The sequence below is a fragment of the Triplophysa rosa genome, linkage group LG4 (genome assembly GCF_024868665.1).
Source record: "Triplophysa rosa linkage group LG4, Trosa_1v2, whole genome shotgun sequence".
Taxonomy (NCBI): domain Eukaryota; kingdom Metazoa; phylum Chordata; class Actinopteri; order Cypriniformes; family Nemacheilidae; genus Triplophysa; species Triplophysa rosa.
In genome coordinates, this window is record NC_079893.1 from 9,180,155 (window position 1) to 9,196,899 (window position 16,745).

Consider the following 16,745-nt stretch of genomic DNA (forward strand, 5'->3'; position numbering starts at 1 on the left):
GGGAGAAGGGAAAGGGAGTCATTAGAAAGAAAACGGGCAAGGAAAGAGTTTCATATCGAGGTGAGGTGCCAGACGGATTTCGCAGTGGCCTTCTCTTTTTCTCTCGTACATTTTTCACCATGTGTCAAAATATTGAGCCTCTCCGTTGCCCATCTTGCCGTCTCTCGCTATTGGTGCTGTTAGTTTGGTTCTCTCAAGAGTGTGACCGCTTATTTTCCAATATTTTTGCAGAGGGTGCATGACTGACTGACTGACTCGGTGTAGTCTTTGCTTGAGTCTTGTTGCTGGGGAAACAGGGTTTTGGAATGCAGAGGGATCAGGAGTTGATTGTAGGGTGCTAAATGAAAAGCACACTTTCAAGTCCCATTTTTGGGAACTCGTGCTGATGTTAATGCTTGTTGTTTTAGTTTTGCCTAAATAGAAATCAGCGAGGTTGAGGAAAAGACCAACTATGACTAAACAAATCAGAAACTGAATGTTTCTGCTTTTAGAAATGCACACTGAAACAAATGACTTGCGAATTAACTCCAACATGTGGCTCAGTATTTCACATTTCATCAGATTTCGTGTGCCACGAACCACCTTCCAGCAATGCCAGTTCGCATTACAGTAGCCAAAATCACCATGCTCACTGTTCCCCTGTGATGTCACACACTGTTATAACAGAATTGAAGGCAAATGACAGCAGATGTAAACACGGGGCTGGTGAAAGCGGAGCGCGAAAGCATAGATGCTAACCACCGACGCGAGACAAACAGCGTGATGCATCTGCTCTCAAACTGTATCTGACTGTGCGTCAAAGTTAACTGGCATTTTAGCATAGCACATCTTGGGACTGAATGTCACACCCACGCGCCTTTTCCACTCAGAGGTTAGGGATGAGAAATGAAAATGGATGCTTTTTATTTCACTGTTGGTCTCCTGCGTTGGGCAGATAATCACGAGCTTGCAACGAAGACAAAATAAATCATTGCATCTTGGAGATCTGCAGTGTTATCATTAGAAACCTGCACCTGCACCTAGTTGGAACGTATACCTTATAGACTAGTCTGTTTGATTTGATAGCTTTTTTGGCAACACAAACTACCGTAGTAGTTTGCCAACAATTGCCAACAAATCATTGCATCACGGAACGTTAGGAAATTCTTTCGCTATGATACTATAATGTTGTTATTTGTTTTGGACTATCGGTGTGCAACGTTTTCTGTAAGTATAAATTCACATTTGTAATAGTATATAAAGTTGTAATTAGGAGCCTAGTTAAGAGTCAAACATCTGGGGTTTGAACCAAATGACTTCTATTTTTTTTTACTGCCTCGCCAGCCTCCTCCCTGCCACATTTAAACGCCTTTGATCCTCGCCACATAGAAACACTCCAAGGAGCGTGAGTTTATAAATAGAAAAGTGAGAGGAAAAAAGAAGTGAGGCTTTCAAAATGTCAAGGCGCCACTCCATATGAAACACACTTCATAGCCTTATCAACCTTCCCAAAAGAGGAGAGAAAAGCTCTCTGGCATGAACCGGGACGCTAATGCTCCATCCCGGTGATAATGCCAGCACCGACAATGTCATTGGGCAGCTATTTCATGCTTCAGAAAAATGTTGTTCTATCGACGGCAGGCGGCCCTTATCAGGAGGGGCTCGTGATCCGAGTCAATTCGGGGGAAAAGAATGACCTCAAATACTAAATGTGATATTTAAGCAAACAGACCCGCTGACCGCCAGACTACAAGGCCTCTGCGATAACATGAGGTGTTTGGAAGAGTAAGGTCTGTTTGGACAAGTGAAAATAGAAGCTCTCATCTGGAATTAATAGGGTAAAGCAGGCAGGAAAAAACTGCTTCCCGTCAGCTGTGTTCCAATTGTATGACTCCCTTTCATTCATTGATCAATTTTCTCATGCGCCTCACAAATACAGACTTCCAAATTGTCTGTTTTAGGCTCCGTGATCTAAGGCAGCATGTTATGTCAAATTTGCTCACTTGATTCATTTGTTAAAAGTTCTTTCCTCAAGCTTTCCTGTTGGAGCATGGACGTGCTTTATATCTTAATGGTTGTGTTTAGGGCTGTCACGATTATGAAATTTGGCTGACGATTAATTGTCTAATAAATCATTGCGATTATGACGATTAATTGTCTGTTTTAGAGCTTTGACTTTTAATTATCATACCTTTTTTATTCAGCTTTGAAACGACCATATTGTTCTGAATACAAGACTATGTTCTTTTTCTTGGAAATACATCGGAAAAAATTGGGTCATCATACTTAAGGTTTAGCCTTTTACCTGTCAATAATACAACCGCCAAATACTTGTAAATTAAGTAAATTGATCAGGGGTGAATTGAAGCCACCATTAAAATGCTATCAGTCATAGAAAAGCTTCTAGTCTGTTTTTTTCTCACTTGCAAGACTACAATAAAAGTTTACTTCTATGTTAATGAGATTTTGGTAGACTGGTTTTCACACTGAAATAATATTAAATTGTACTGCAGGTTATTTTTATGGTATATGCATTAGTTTTTTTTTTTTAAGTGATTGTGTTGTGGTGGTACATTTTACAAGTATTACCATGCTTTAGTTACAATATATACAATAAAATATGCAATATGCAGATGCAGTACAGCTCCCCCTAGTGTCTTCTATAGAGATGTGCAATAATTGCGATGATCTGAAACCATCGCGATGAGCTCAAACAATAGCGATGAGACGATTATTTAATAATCGTGACAGCCCTAGTTGTGTTTTATAAAACGCATTTCCGCTTAGTATTTGCTTTTAGGATGAGATTAGAGGGATATGTCATGCGAGACAGTGTGCCTATATTAAGTCGGTCAAATCATTCTGTTCCTCTTGAGTATGGTTTTTCCCTCCAGCCAAATGGTACTTGAAGTTTCTTTAGCGCTAGTTGCTTTGTTTGCCCGGACGATATAGTGAAAACGCAATGATGCGTAACACGGAAATAGAGCGTTGACTCAAGAGGCTCTGCAAACCCGTAATCTCTTGTCCAGGATGCCCAGTAGATAAGATGGCTTTTGTGTATCGCAGTGTTTGTTAAAGTCATCAAGCAATCGTTGTTTAATTGCTTCCTTGATTCAGTGGCAGAAGTTGTTTCACCAGGTTTTTGCTTGGAATTGACTCAAGAAAACAACTTTTACCAAAACGTACAATTAGAGCTTTACTGAAGTTATTAAATTCATACAGTACTCTCATACAAACAGTCAGCGTTTGCTTTCTGAAGTCCAGTACAATATCCCCATTTAAACAAATAATATACATGTTTTTTTCAAAGTAATAAAAGGTTCGTTTGAAGTTGCAACCCCCAAACGGGTTCGAGGATTCCTCAAGGCTTGTGCTGTACCATCTATGCACTCCTGCATCACTAAAGCGAAAGTGAAGTGGGGTAGATCCCTTTATAGCCCCTCTAAAAAAACTCTGGGAACTGAGAGCATGATATGATTGAAGTCGGGAAGGGGGGGCCGTGGGAGCTTTGCCGAGGGTTCCCTTCTTATACTCTTGCTTCTGACATAGGAATCTAAAGTATACCTCCTGCTTTTCTGAGAGTCTTGAGGAAGAGAAAAAAATTGCTGAGAAAGTTTATGTAAGCATGTGCACAGGAAGCCTAAGAAGGCTAAAGAATGCAGGAGCACGGTGAGCAGAATTAGCAAAGTCTTTACAAAGCGAATAGGCCAAACCAGGGGAATGCACATTCTAAACTGTCCTAACTCATCCTTCCATTTCTCCCACCTCCGGTACATATGTGAAGTCTTGTAGAGTCACTCGCTGAAGGTCAAAGAATTGCTCAGAGTTAGTCAAGCTTCGCTTTGATGATACGTGCAGAAGTTCTGTGGTTGTCGAGTGAGCTTACAGGGGCTAAAGTTGCGTGGTTCATTACACATCCTCCGCCAGAATATTGACAGTTTCTGAAGGCAACTCGTCTCTTTATGAAAATGAGCGCCGGGGCTAAACAGGATTTTACATTTCATAATCCTCTTTTTGACAACCTCCATAATCTTTCTTGGCTTTCTAATTTGGCAGTTTCCAGCTTTTTGCAGTCTCAAATTGACGCTGTGCCATGCGTTTGTATGTGTAAATAGGAGAGAGAGTGAAAAGAAGGTTTATTTGCATATATTACATTTGTCTCTTGTTCTGTAAGTAAGTATGCGCCGTAGTGCTTAGAGTGGTCAGGACTTTTCTTTCATATTTTTACTGAAATAGACCGTTATTAAGGAGGCAGTGAATGATAGAAAGTAGATGGGGTGGGATTGGGAAATGATCCGAGCCAAGAACTCGGTCGCCACTGCACAATATGTTGGAGCACATGCCCTACCCACCAGGCCATGACTCTGACAAGATCCTCTTTCTGACCCTCATTATGGCCAAGCCGAGAAACAGAAGAGGAAAGGGAGAATGGAGACTAGGCTATTCCCCAATCCACTTAACATTCTCGTCATTATAGTCCTTGATAGTCTTTGCCAGGACAAGCTTTAAAGGAATAGCTATACAGAAATAAAAAATCAGCTGTCATTTACTTACCTTTCATGTCTTCCATAACTTTTTTCTTTCTTCCGTTGAACAAAAAAGAGGTATTCATAGCAGAATGTTCATGGTGGTTTTTGCTTTACAATTAAAGTGAATGATGGCCGCTTTTTAAAGGGATAGTTTACCCAAAAATAGAAATCCTGTCATCATTTATTCATCCTCATGTCATTCAAAACCATATATGATCCTTTCTTCTGTGGAAGATATTTTGAGAAATGTCTCAGTGGTTTTGTGACAATACAATTGAAGTCAAAGGGGACCAGTGTTGTTCGGTTACCAGCATTCCTCAAATTGTCTTTTTTGTTTTATATAAGGTTTTATGTTTTTTGTCCCTTTGAGATCTTGACAACCCCTGGCCCCCATCTACTTTCATTGTATGAATGAAAACAAAAACAAAAATTCTGTCATCATTTATTCACCATCTTGTCATTTCAAATCTGAATGACTTTCTTCCGCAGAACACAAAAGAAGATATTTTGAAGAAAGTTGGTAACCAACAGCACTGGTCCCCATTTACTTCTAATATATGGACACAAAACCAATGCAAGTGAAGTGAATGGGGTCCAGTTAACAACATTCTTCAAAATATCTTCTTTTGTGTTCTTCAGAACACAAACAAGTACTGCTAACAAGTAGCCTTTCCATGCCATTCGTACCATTGATTTTAATTAATATTCCTGATTAAAACATGATTCATTATGAAATGCTCTTAACATGCAGATTTTTAATCCTTTTAATATCATTAATGCTAAATGTAGATACAAGACGTTATGGTTTATAATCTGTCACAAACAGTAAACTGACTGACAAGTAAAAACATTTTTGTTTACTTAAGCGTTACAGTAAAAGTGTCCATTTATTAACCTGCTCTTGGTGTCTGCAGGTCTTTATATGCGACGCATCTTTGGCGGTAGAAGCAGCGCTCACAGAGCGGAAAGGGTTCAAATGAAGCACGTTTGGCACTAAATAAAGATATTAGTTTAAAAATGCCAATATTTTTATCTAAATTTCAGGTGGTTGACGCAACATAAGTTCCCACACAAGCTCTCTGTCCGCTGGTGGGTACGTGTTTACAATGTTGATGTGCTCGCACGCATCTCTAGGTGCAAGAGCATGGGCGGAACTCGTTACGGAGAGCAGAGGGGAACTGTAAAGGCGCGACCATGTAGAAACAGAGATGACATGCCTATGCCGCCATGTAAATAAGATAAATAACATAATGCTATTTAGCTTGTTTAATACAAGAACAAGGTATAGACATGTTATATAGGAAAGGTAACCTTAAATGACTTCTCTTGTGATCTGGCGCTATTAGTGTTGGGCGATATTCTCTATAGTCAGTATTGTCTATATAACTATTGCTACAAGTCAATATCATTCACCCAAATGCGTCATTGATGCCCGCGTGCGCTGTTATTACTTGATTGCCAAACGGGAACAACTCATGCGCTGGTTTTAAACCCTCACACGCATAGCAATTCCTGCGAGGTAAAGCCCGAGCCGCGCACATCACAAGCTCTCTTGCATGAAGAAATGCGCAATGCGCGTTTGTAATATTGATTTGCAACATATATCGGCAAACAGCCAACTATCGTATAGATAGTGTATCGACGTCTGAGGATCGTCGATACACAATATTATCTTCAAACGGAACAACCCTAGGGAGGGGCGGGGCGCCCCCCTAAAGCAATGGTAGGGGAAACACTGCAGGTTTTTGAAATGAAAAGTGAGAGTAAATGTGGGTAAATGGTAACAGAGTTTTTAATTTTGGTTGAACTATCACTTTAAGATTAGAAGCAAGTATTGATTAAGTTATTTTATGGTTGTTTATTATGTTGACCTGCATTTCAACAATCACACACAGATACATGCAAGGTCAGCCATGTTGAGTCAGTGCGAGCCGTTCTCATTGTTAGGGGAGGCGGTCAGATAGCTGTGAAAGGTCTCGCTTTATGGTAAAAAAACAACAGACAAAGCAGAGAGAAAGAAAGACCTGCTGACTGTATTTCTGTTATCATATTCTGTAGCCTTAAGGCAGGTTTCACAACTTCCTGAACCACGGTTTATTCGAAGGTGTGGCACAATACCTTTGAAACACCTCAGTGTAATGAGTGAATCACAGCAATAACAGATGGTTTGCAATTGTTTTTTTTATTTCCTAAACATTGCTGTGACTCAGTTGTAGATAAAGGAATAAAACAGTGAGAGAGATTTTTCCAAAGTTCTTTGAACGAGCTTTCTGTGCAATTTATTTGTTGAAGATTATACGAACAATTAGGTCAGAGATTTAGCTCTGTAGAATTCCTGAAGCTTCTTGTCTTGAATGAACAAAACCTCTTCTCAGTGAGGGTTGGCTGTTAGTGCAAAGGGCTTGTGTTAGCGAATCAAAATCCCGTTGAGAATGTTTATTGTTAGGTAAATGTTCCTGCATGTGAATGTGGTTCTAATCCACTCAACAGGGGGTTTAGAACGAATTGCTTATGAGCAGGTCAGTTGGTAAATTTATGATGTTGGGTTAAAGATCTTTTTACACAACGCATAGTTTTGGCATGAAAACAAGCATGGCATGATGGTTAAACTAAACAACGGACTTTAGTTCTGTGAAAAGTGTACATTTTTTAAGAATTAGAAACATTTTAAATTCAGCTCATTGTGTAATAATATATGCGTACATTTTTGGTGAATATTCAGTGCAAATGTTACAGTTAACAGTGTCTGTGTTTGTGTGAATTAGCTCTGAGCCTTTTGGCACCTTCAAATAAAGTAAACCTGTCGTGGGCCAGCAGTTTATGCGTTCATGTGGTTGGTGCGAGTTTGAATCTTGCTCGCAACTTTATCTGTTCCCCACTTTAGTCCTCACCATTGTCATCGCTATATTGTTTTTATATTTTAAGGGATACAACGGACAAAAAAACCCGCAAGAAATATGAAGCCTTCTGTGTCTTGCTATGCCCATGAAGTGTTTGTTGGCATGTTGATGAAGTCATCACCCTGGTGATTGCCTTAGGAGGTTGGCAGAGCTCATTAAAGCTCTTTTGACTTTGACGGGGAGCTTTCTTTTGTTCCTATCCCCCAGTCATCCAAATGCGCACTCAAGTTTGAAGACCCCGTACATGGCGGACAGAACGTATATCATACACCGTGTCTACACCGGACGCGACAATAGAACGCATTAGAACCCATTATAATAAAAAAATTTGTCCACCCTGGATTCGGCGCAGACACAGTATTAGCCTTTCTCTTTCTCCTACCATCTCACCTTCTTCTCTCCTCCACGTCTGTCTTGAAGCTTCTCTGACTCCGGTTGACACATTCTCACACTCTGCTAGCCTCTATCACACAGACTCGTTTGTCTTAGTCATTCTGCTTTCTTAGCCCTCTCCTCCCTCACATCATAACGTTTGTTCATCCTGGGCCACAATCTTCATGCTCAGCATCCAACCATGCGTTGTTCTTCTCTTACTCTGTGATGTTTGAAAAAGCATTTTTTAATTGTTCATGGGAACTGATGTTAATATGCAGAACTTTATTTTGTAAAGTGTTAGAATTAAAAAAAGATAAAAATGGCATTTAAATTATTATAATTATTATTTTTTAGAGATGCACCAGTATATCGGCCAATAATCGGTATTGGTCGATAAAAGCACATTTTCACACTATCGACTATCGGCACTATCACCAAATTAATGTTAAAAATGAGCCTAATAGTCATTTTATGAATTATTAACATTAAGAAATATTAATTTAATCTTGAGAATCGGTATTGGCATCGGCAGGTATCACTCTGAATAATCGCAATCAGTCTCAGTAGAGACATTTAGCACCAGTGCATCTCTAGTATCTATAGACCGATTAGTGCAACCCAACAGAATGACTTGGACTCATGATCTAAGTGTTAGAGATTTAACTCGGAAGTATTACCCTTAGGCATGTAACTCATACTGCGTGTAACCACCGTATTCTCGTCGTTTTGTTGGCAAGTTTTGCATGGGCACCAATGCTGAACATTGAAAGTTTGCAGTAGTCAGCCATTTTGTGTTCTTTTAACAACGTTTACTTCATTTCTCATGCACATTTCTTAATCACCCTGTTGAAAAAACCAGCATATGCTGGGTTAGGTATGTTTTGATACGGGTTTGACCAGCTTAAACCAGCTATGGACCAGCACATGACCAGCTTAAACCAGCACAAACCAGCATCAAAACATACCAAACCAGACTATATGCTGTTTTTTTCAACAGGGCAGGCATCTACAGTGTCGAGTATATAACAACCCTGATGTATGGGCCGACCTACACCTCGATAGCCACAGGCAAGATGAAGTGAGCTATCCGTTTCTTTCTACCCACCTCCTATATTAGAGCCTTAAGCTAGCCAGCTAACGTCAGGTGTTCTGGATCAATGATGAATGGAAAAACAGGGCAAAGAAAGTAAAAAACACCTTGAGCCTGTGAAAAGGAGCTGTTTTCCCTTGTCTATTTTAAAGGTGTACAGCTCTTCTTTCTCATTTTAACCCCCTCGAGATTGCGTCAAAAGTTTGCTGAAGCCAGTTAACAAAACAACGAGCCCGTAGGACACTTGAACTGGAGCTGTGCACTGTGGAAAAGATCATTCTGAAACAAACATGATATTGTTCTCGCTCCCTTACGTCCTCGTGTGACGTGAAACACGATGCGCGTTCTCATATACAGCCGTTATCTGCTTGTACTTTGTAACTGAACAAAAAAGTGCTGAGTTGGCCTACATGAGGTTTAAGAATCAGTGAATGAGACCATATGAGTTTGAAACCTGAACAAGACCAGGTCTTAGGATTTCCTCGCCAGCTGGATGTAATCTCAAAGTTTTACGGCTCAAGTTTAATGAGCTCGAGTTTTCAATGACAGGGTCACTGTAAACTTTGGTCAGGGAGTGTCTCTTTACCTCTCTCTCACCATTCATGCACGCCCACCGAGGCCCGCTTCAGAAACGATGAGATCACCCGGATACAGATAACCTTACGACAGGGTTTTTTCAGACAAGCCGAACCTTTATTACCCTCAGATGGCCCTGCTCTTTATTTGGCAAGACGATACAATAAAGTCTAATGAATCATTGTGCTACATAAATTATGCCACACCTTCATACACCAGTGCGCATGCAGATGTATAGATCAAAGTCCCAACACTCCTTTGCATTCCTGTTGTCTCGCTTTCTTCCCTTCATCTCTACTGAACATCATATGTGACAGATTTGGTTGCTCTTTGTAGGCAGAGCTGATGTTTGCGCTTCGGCGGCCTCCACCTCCACTTCCACCCCCCTCTCATTCTTTTATGGCCGTGAAACAGAGAGTTTTGCCCGTCTGAATAGGCGGATTGTTGACACAGCTGAATGCAATGCAGCACACATGGCCCGTGCTCCAAACGGCTGTAATGTTTTTAGATTGCAAGGTGGAGAGCGGAACAGGTGACTTACGCTCAGAGCAAGCTGAGTTTAATAAAGGCATTTTACACTAAGAGGTTCAGAAGACGATCTATAAGAGGTATTAAGTTCCCTTCAAACCTCTCAGAGCCACTTATCTGCTTCTTAAGCTTCCATTATCATAGGCATAGAATGACGGACATTGGATGTTAAGGATGTAAAATGTTAGAGATGCTATTTACAGGTTTGCTTACAGCGTCACACCTAGAGAAATAAATAGGACGTCTAAACAATACGTGTAAAATGATGTACAGTCATATTGCTGGCCTAGAAAAAAAAGAGTTATTTCTTACCTCTTGTTGACACTTTGTTATATCACATGACCTGACAAACATTTATCTCTTTTTTCAATTTCAATTGGAATTATGGGTGGGAAATGTGAGTCGTATTATCCCAAAAAGATGATGTATATTCTGTACAGTATGTTGATGCATCCAATGTATCTTTTGTTCTCCTCAGGTGTGATTCGGACACAAGAGTTGCTGGATCACGAGACCGCACCGCACTACTGGCTGACAGTCTACGCCACTGACCGCGGCGTGGTCCCGCTCTCTTCCTTCGTTGAGGTGTACATCGAGGTCCAGGATGTCAACGACAACGCTCCTCAGACTTCCGAACCCGTCTATTACCCATCCGTCATGGAGAACTCGCCCAAAGATGTCTCCATCATCGAGATCGAAGCGTTCGACCCGGACACCAGGTCCAGCGAAAAGCTCTCCTACAAGATCACCAGCGGGAACCCTCAGGGCTTCTTCAGCATCAACCCTAAGACAGGTGAGCACGTCCAAACTCTCTATTTTCATCTTACGGATCTGTGTAAAGATGCCTGGAAGGGAGACAGGAGTGGAAGCAGAGAGAGACATTCGCTCAGAACAGTGATCGATAGGTTTTTTTGAATGACAGATTCAAAAAATGTAAATTCAGTCTTGTATAAGACTGCTGCTGCTGTATAAGACAAATAGAATAAACTTCAGAAAGTCAACTGACTGAACAAACATGCATATGCAATATTAGAACAAACCTCAGTTTTTAATACTGCATTTACACAAGATTACTTACATTAAGGTAACTGTATATTAAAATAATAAATGCAACAGATAAATTTTTCTTTAGTTTAAATGTGGATTTTTAAACCTAATAAAGTTATCCATCCAAGACATACACATTGCTAGTCATGCAGTTAGTATGATAGGCCTAAATAAAATAGGTACTGTAAACCCCATCCTGTCCTCCCATTTATTTTACTCCATTACAGTTATAAAAGCATTAAATGGTTAATAAGGACACTTGACTGGATTAGCATTGGCGCTAACAAATTAACACGCAAACAGGGACGTTTGTTTTAACGTAACCTTTAACTTAACATATGCTACAACATTCATAATGCAAACGCGAACAGAATTTGAAACTTACCGCTTGAACTTGTTAACTTAAATCCGGATGCTTCCTCGTTTCACCACAAAACTCTGTTCGTTTTCTTCGTGATATGACTTTAATCTGAAGTATTTCTGTGCACATCTCTTGTGGATCGGAGCCGCGCTTATCCGCTCATCACGTCTTATTGCGTCTATGAAAAGTTTCCGACTGACAACCTGTCAGACAGAGCATCAGTACCCGGTTGACCCGGTACGTCGGTACTACCGGGTCTTGTGAAAATTAGGTACCGACAACTTTTTTATTTTTAGGTACCGACTTGGACCCGAAGTACCGGTACTTTTGACAACACTATACCAGAGTGAATTTTGCTTTCGTTCAGGTGCAATGTTTTTCAGAGAATGGCAAAGATTGGGCTCTGGGAGCGAAATTGAATTGTTTGTGAATATTTTGTACTTTCACATGGTAATTTATTTCAGACTTTGTGTGAGTATTTCTCTAATCTTTAGCATAGTCTAGTATTTGTCCTTTTACAGAATATGATGTGCGCGATGGCACTTAAAGAATGGGACTTTAGAATTATGCTGCAGTCATACTAGACTTTTCGTTCCATTGACTTCCATTTATACGCATGCGAATGCGTCAGACCGGAAACGCGAGCCCGTCTAAAGATATTTCTCATTTCACTGCATAGCAAAGTTCAGGTTTGGTGAACTCTGACCTGTGAATGCGTGACACCAATAGAAGATCAAAACATCACAACGTGACTTAGAAGATCAAAACATCACAACGGGACTTCTCCGTACAGATATTTAAAAGATGGAGGAATCGCTCTCGCCCATTTTTGCTGCACCGTCCGAAAATGTTTTGCATGCTCAATGTCTAGTGTGGCCACGGGATTACACAACCGGTCAAAAGTTTAGGATCACTTGACAAAAATGTTTCTCATGATCTTAAAAATCTTTTAAACTATAGGTGTGTGTTTCAATGTTTAAACTTACTTTTGTTGAGAAAATTATATTTGTATCTTTTATTAGAAAATCATTTTTTTATTAAAAAATATTTTTGAAATTGACCAAATGTTGAATAAAAAGCAGCCAATAAGTGTCCAGCATAGATGGAAATTCCTTGAATACTGTTTCCCAGGTTGAGACATCAAGGATCTGGATGATAAAATGTTGAGTGTAATGGTTTTGCATTTTGAATTCTAGGCACGGTGACAACTTTGAAGATGCTTAAAGTTCATTTATTTGGGATGCTTTTAGTCACGTAATTCCCATAGTTACAATTGTGTTATTTTATGGTTTTTAGGGGTTTACTTTTATTCTAAAATGTGGAAAAAATAAATAATGAGTAAGTGATGCTAAACTTTTGACCCGTAGTGTCACCAAATCACGATGAATGCTGCGCTTGCATGTTAACAAACAACATTTCTGTTAATTATTTCTTTCACTCACACGCTACTCTGTGATTCATTTACCAAAGAAATAGCTGCTTTGTAGAGCATAATATGTCCCAGAACTCACATGACACTCATAACGTAAAAGCATTTTGTCCATCAGAGTAGATATCCATTTGGAGAATGGAGATACGTATGCTGTGTTTGAATGGTCTTCTGAGATTCGTGCTGAGGTCTCAGACCTGTATTTTTATGTAAATCTGCCAAAGCATAAGGTTCATTACAATACGCAGTGAATAAGCCTATGCCTCATGTCAGTACTACTGCTTGTTCTTGTTTTCTCACTCCGTCTCACTCACCCACTGTCACCCTGCTCTATTTCTCTCTCTTCATGGATCACTGTGTACGCATATGGGGTTTGCTAAATGGACCCACACTGAATATTTTATACTGCATTGGTTCCCCCCTTGTTCTTCACTCCCCCGTAGAGCAGAACACAGTTTTTCTGCATACCGAAGAAGAACAGGCATAAAAAACGGCAGATCGAGAGGTGGGCAGCTGTGGGGAAGTATGAAATGATTCACGTCGGAAGTTTAGGGCTTTTTTGAAACATGTTAGGTCAGATAACCTTGCGCCTGAGATATTGTTGTCTGAACTTGTTTTAGTGCGTTGAACACATTTTCAAAGAGATTTAGCTAGTGTCTGTACATTCCATCATGAGAATTGTATTGCCTTGGGAGATATTAAAATAGACAAATGTCAGTTGTTGACAAAAGAATAGCATATCCCATATAATTTGGATTGGAAGAATTGAATGAAAAATGTCTGCATTTATTTTTATTAAAGAGAAGGTATCTTGGCAAATCTGAGCACAATGCCTGAGATTTCTTAAAAAAATTCCAGAGGACGCACGTGTGATATTACCACTCTCTTTTTTTCCAGAAGAAAAAACAGACCGAATGGAGACGTTCGCCTATGTCTCATTCTTCTCGAGCACGTTGCTGTCTGCAAGGAACAACAAAGATATAAAAAATATCTCATTATTGATTTACCGTTGGGTACACTCCGCTCAAATTCTCAAGATTTTAATGGATGTAATAAGGACACGCTATGTGAAAGTCCTACTCAGGCTTTGTTACACTTGAAAGGAACTGGTCTGAGAAACTCGCCCCGAAGTTCCATTTCAGATGAAGGTCTCGGCCAGTCTGTGAAAGGTGGTGGCCAGCCTCTCTCACAGCATTTTACAGACTTGTGTGGTCTTTTTCCCCCGTGCAGTCACATACACAAACGTGAAGGTTATTTTTGCTAGCGGTGGCCAGTGAGACTTTTCAGACCAAATAAGGGTTTGTCCTCCAGCAGTCTGTGTTCTCTCACTAACTGTTCCACACTTGGATCTGTTCCAGGGAAAGAACGAAAGACAAAAAAGAGAGGAAAATTGAGGCAGTCTGACTCTGCTTAGTCGTTGAACATTAACCGTTCTGCGATGGTTGTGTGTGTTATTATGCCGTGTTTGTATGTGTAACCATGAGAAACAGATAAGAAGTCATTGCAACACTTGTAGTTTTAAGTTCCGAGGTTTAACATTCATAGTAATCGACGGTTCAAGAGACGTTCGTATTTTGTCATCTTTAAGTTGCCTATCAGATCTCCAGAGGCGTAACCGATATCGCTGTAATGTGGATGGCACATAGGGCGGGGAAAGCACCCAAACACTTTTTTACTCAGACATAACAACTGAGAATAATCAGGAATGGATCCAGCTCGCTAGATAACATACAGCCGCGTAGCGTATACAAGTCTGCCAAATTAATTCAGTATCTGCAAGACATTTGCTCCACTCAGACCTATTTACGTCGTGTACCTCATCCACTTCGATTTGCAACATTTACTTAAACAGTGTTTCTAAAAATAAAGATGGGTGGTTATTGTCGATCAGTGGAATGATTCAGATTCAGCCTCAAGGTTGATTGGTTTGGACCACATTGATTTTCATTTAGAGCAGGTTTACACAGGCTTATCATGGACGATGAATGACAAAGATGATGCGCTCACTCTCTGCTTTTAAAGAAAATAAAGGTGCCACCTCATAAAAAAGATGATAAAAGATTTGACATTTTACGAAAGATTTTAGGACTACAGTTTTTTTATTAACCTCAAAAAAAGAAGGCGAGTGAGTCTTTATCTTTTACAAGAGGTTAATATAGCCTGTTTCTGGGTTAAAGGTATTTAGGAAAGCTGCTGCAGAGATTTATTGAGAGCGAGGGCATGTTTGAGAGAGAGAGGTGTTGGGTGTGTACCTGCATATCAAAGCCTGTTAAACTTTCATCACAAGACACCTCAGAAGTCTAAGAAGCAGGGCTGAGGAAAGAACCGAATCTCTACACATGGGTAAAAGCAGCCATTTTGTGTGCAAGACAGTTTCGTAGCCCTTGGTATTGTTAGATTCAAAGGAAGCCGTCATTCACGATTTTCCTCACAGCTGCTTTATGTGATATGGCTCAAAGCCATAAAGCAATTAACTCATACCACTCACCCTTAAGTCGCAAAAACACCACGGCTACCTGTTTCTGTAGGCGCCCGGCCAACAAGTGTACCACAGAGTCCCATTCGTCTCCAATCAAATATCGAGTTTAATTGTAATCATCGCTGACCTCTATATTAGTATTTTGTTTCTTTTCCAAAACGTCACGCCTGGTGATAAAGCAGTTAAATATACAGCAGGCTAAACCTCGTAATTACATGCCTGGAAACAGCGAAGCGCTGCGTTGGCGCGTCTACAAAGCTGCTTCGGAAAAAATAGGACCTGTGGGAAGAATCCGAATAAACTTGTTTGTTGGTTCGTTGGTGGCTCTGGGACGCACACATCTGCAGCGTCTGAGTTTGATTATTTGTTTGTCGGCGGACATTTTTGTGCGCTCGATCACAAAACCTCCTCGGACGATATTGACTGGTGGATTTAGTTGTGAGCGTGTGTGTGTGTGTGTAAGGGCTTGGATGAAAGGTGTTGTTTGTCTTTTGGCAATAGTGATCAGGTTGTTATGCCGCTTTTGAGTTTCATTGAAGGGGACATGTCATGAAAACAGGATTTTCCTTGATCTTTTGAAATAAGAGTTCATTGTATTCACATTGCAAAGCTACTTGCCCAGTCTTTCCAGGCCATTCATAGAAAGCAAGCGGCAAATGTGGCTCGTTCAGAAGAAGGTAGGGATGTATGAATGACCGTGTGAACTTTATGCAGAGGTTGTACTAGAGATTATTTACAGTGGTGGCCGAAAGTGATGTTGAGTGGGGCATATTTCTCATATTTACGCGTTTCTGAATACCACATGGAAACAAATAGCTGAACCGAAGCGCCAAAATTGCATGGATTATATTGCCATTTGCATTCCTGACAGTCGAAGAGTTAGCTTGGTCCGCTAGCTACCCTTAAGTTTGCATCTCTTAATCTAACAAATAAAATACAGTAATCGGCTAATCGTAGTTATGTACAAAGTCGAAGATGAAACGCAACACAATCGTATCTTTCCACAGAGTGCTGCTTTTAAATGTCTATTAAGCTATATAAGCTATCCCACTACTTGCTATCCAGAAAAAAAAAAATGAATTAGCACTATTGTTGTACTGACACTGACAGGTAATTATTTATAACGAACTGATGTGTCAGTAAAAATGACCATTTAAATATTAAGCCATGAATATTATGTTACATATCGTCGCTGTCGGGCGGAAACCTCCTATGTCCAAATTTGGTCAATTTCATATTTTTTCACAGATCGATGCTATTGGTCAGTCCCCATGTGGGTCTGTTATTTTTACAAATTATTAACCAATCTAAAGTGTTGAAAATAGCTTGAGAGCAAATCTCTTAACTCCATTGGACACTTCAACAGTCTGAGAAGTCTCGTAACTCCACCTCTTCTTCACTCCGCAGGAGCTTCTCGGCATTACGTCTCCTGATTGAAAGTTTTTTAGACAA

The 16,745-nt window shown here is 40.1% G+C and overlaps 1 protein-coding gene across 11 annotated transcripts in view; it reads left to right on the top strand.

Annotated features, from left to right (window-relative positions):
* Nucleotides 1-16,745, top strand: part of fat1a (FAT atypical cadherin 1a) — an 88,177-nt gene that overhangs the window by 14,569 nt on the left and 56,863 nt on the right. For all 11 annotated transcript variants that reach the window (XR_008962887.1, XR_008962886.1, XR_008962885.1 and 8 more), the window contains exon 3: nucleotides 10,456-10,770. Coding sequence is in view for 8 of the 11 variants with exons in the window: in XM_057332848.1 (XP_057188831.1) it covers nucleotides 10,456-10,770 (315 nt within the window). In the remaining 3 variants the exon portion in view is untranslated. The remainder of the gene's footprint in view (nucleotides 1-10,455; nucleotides 10,771-16,745) is intronic.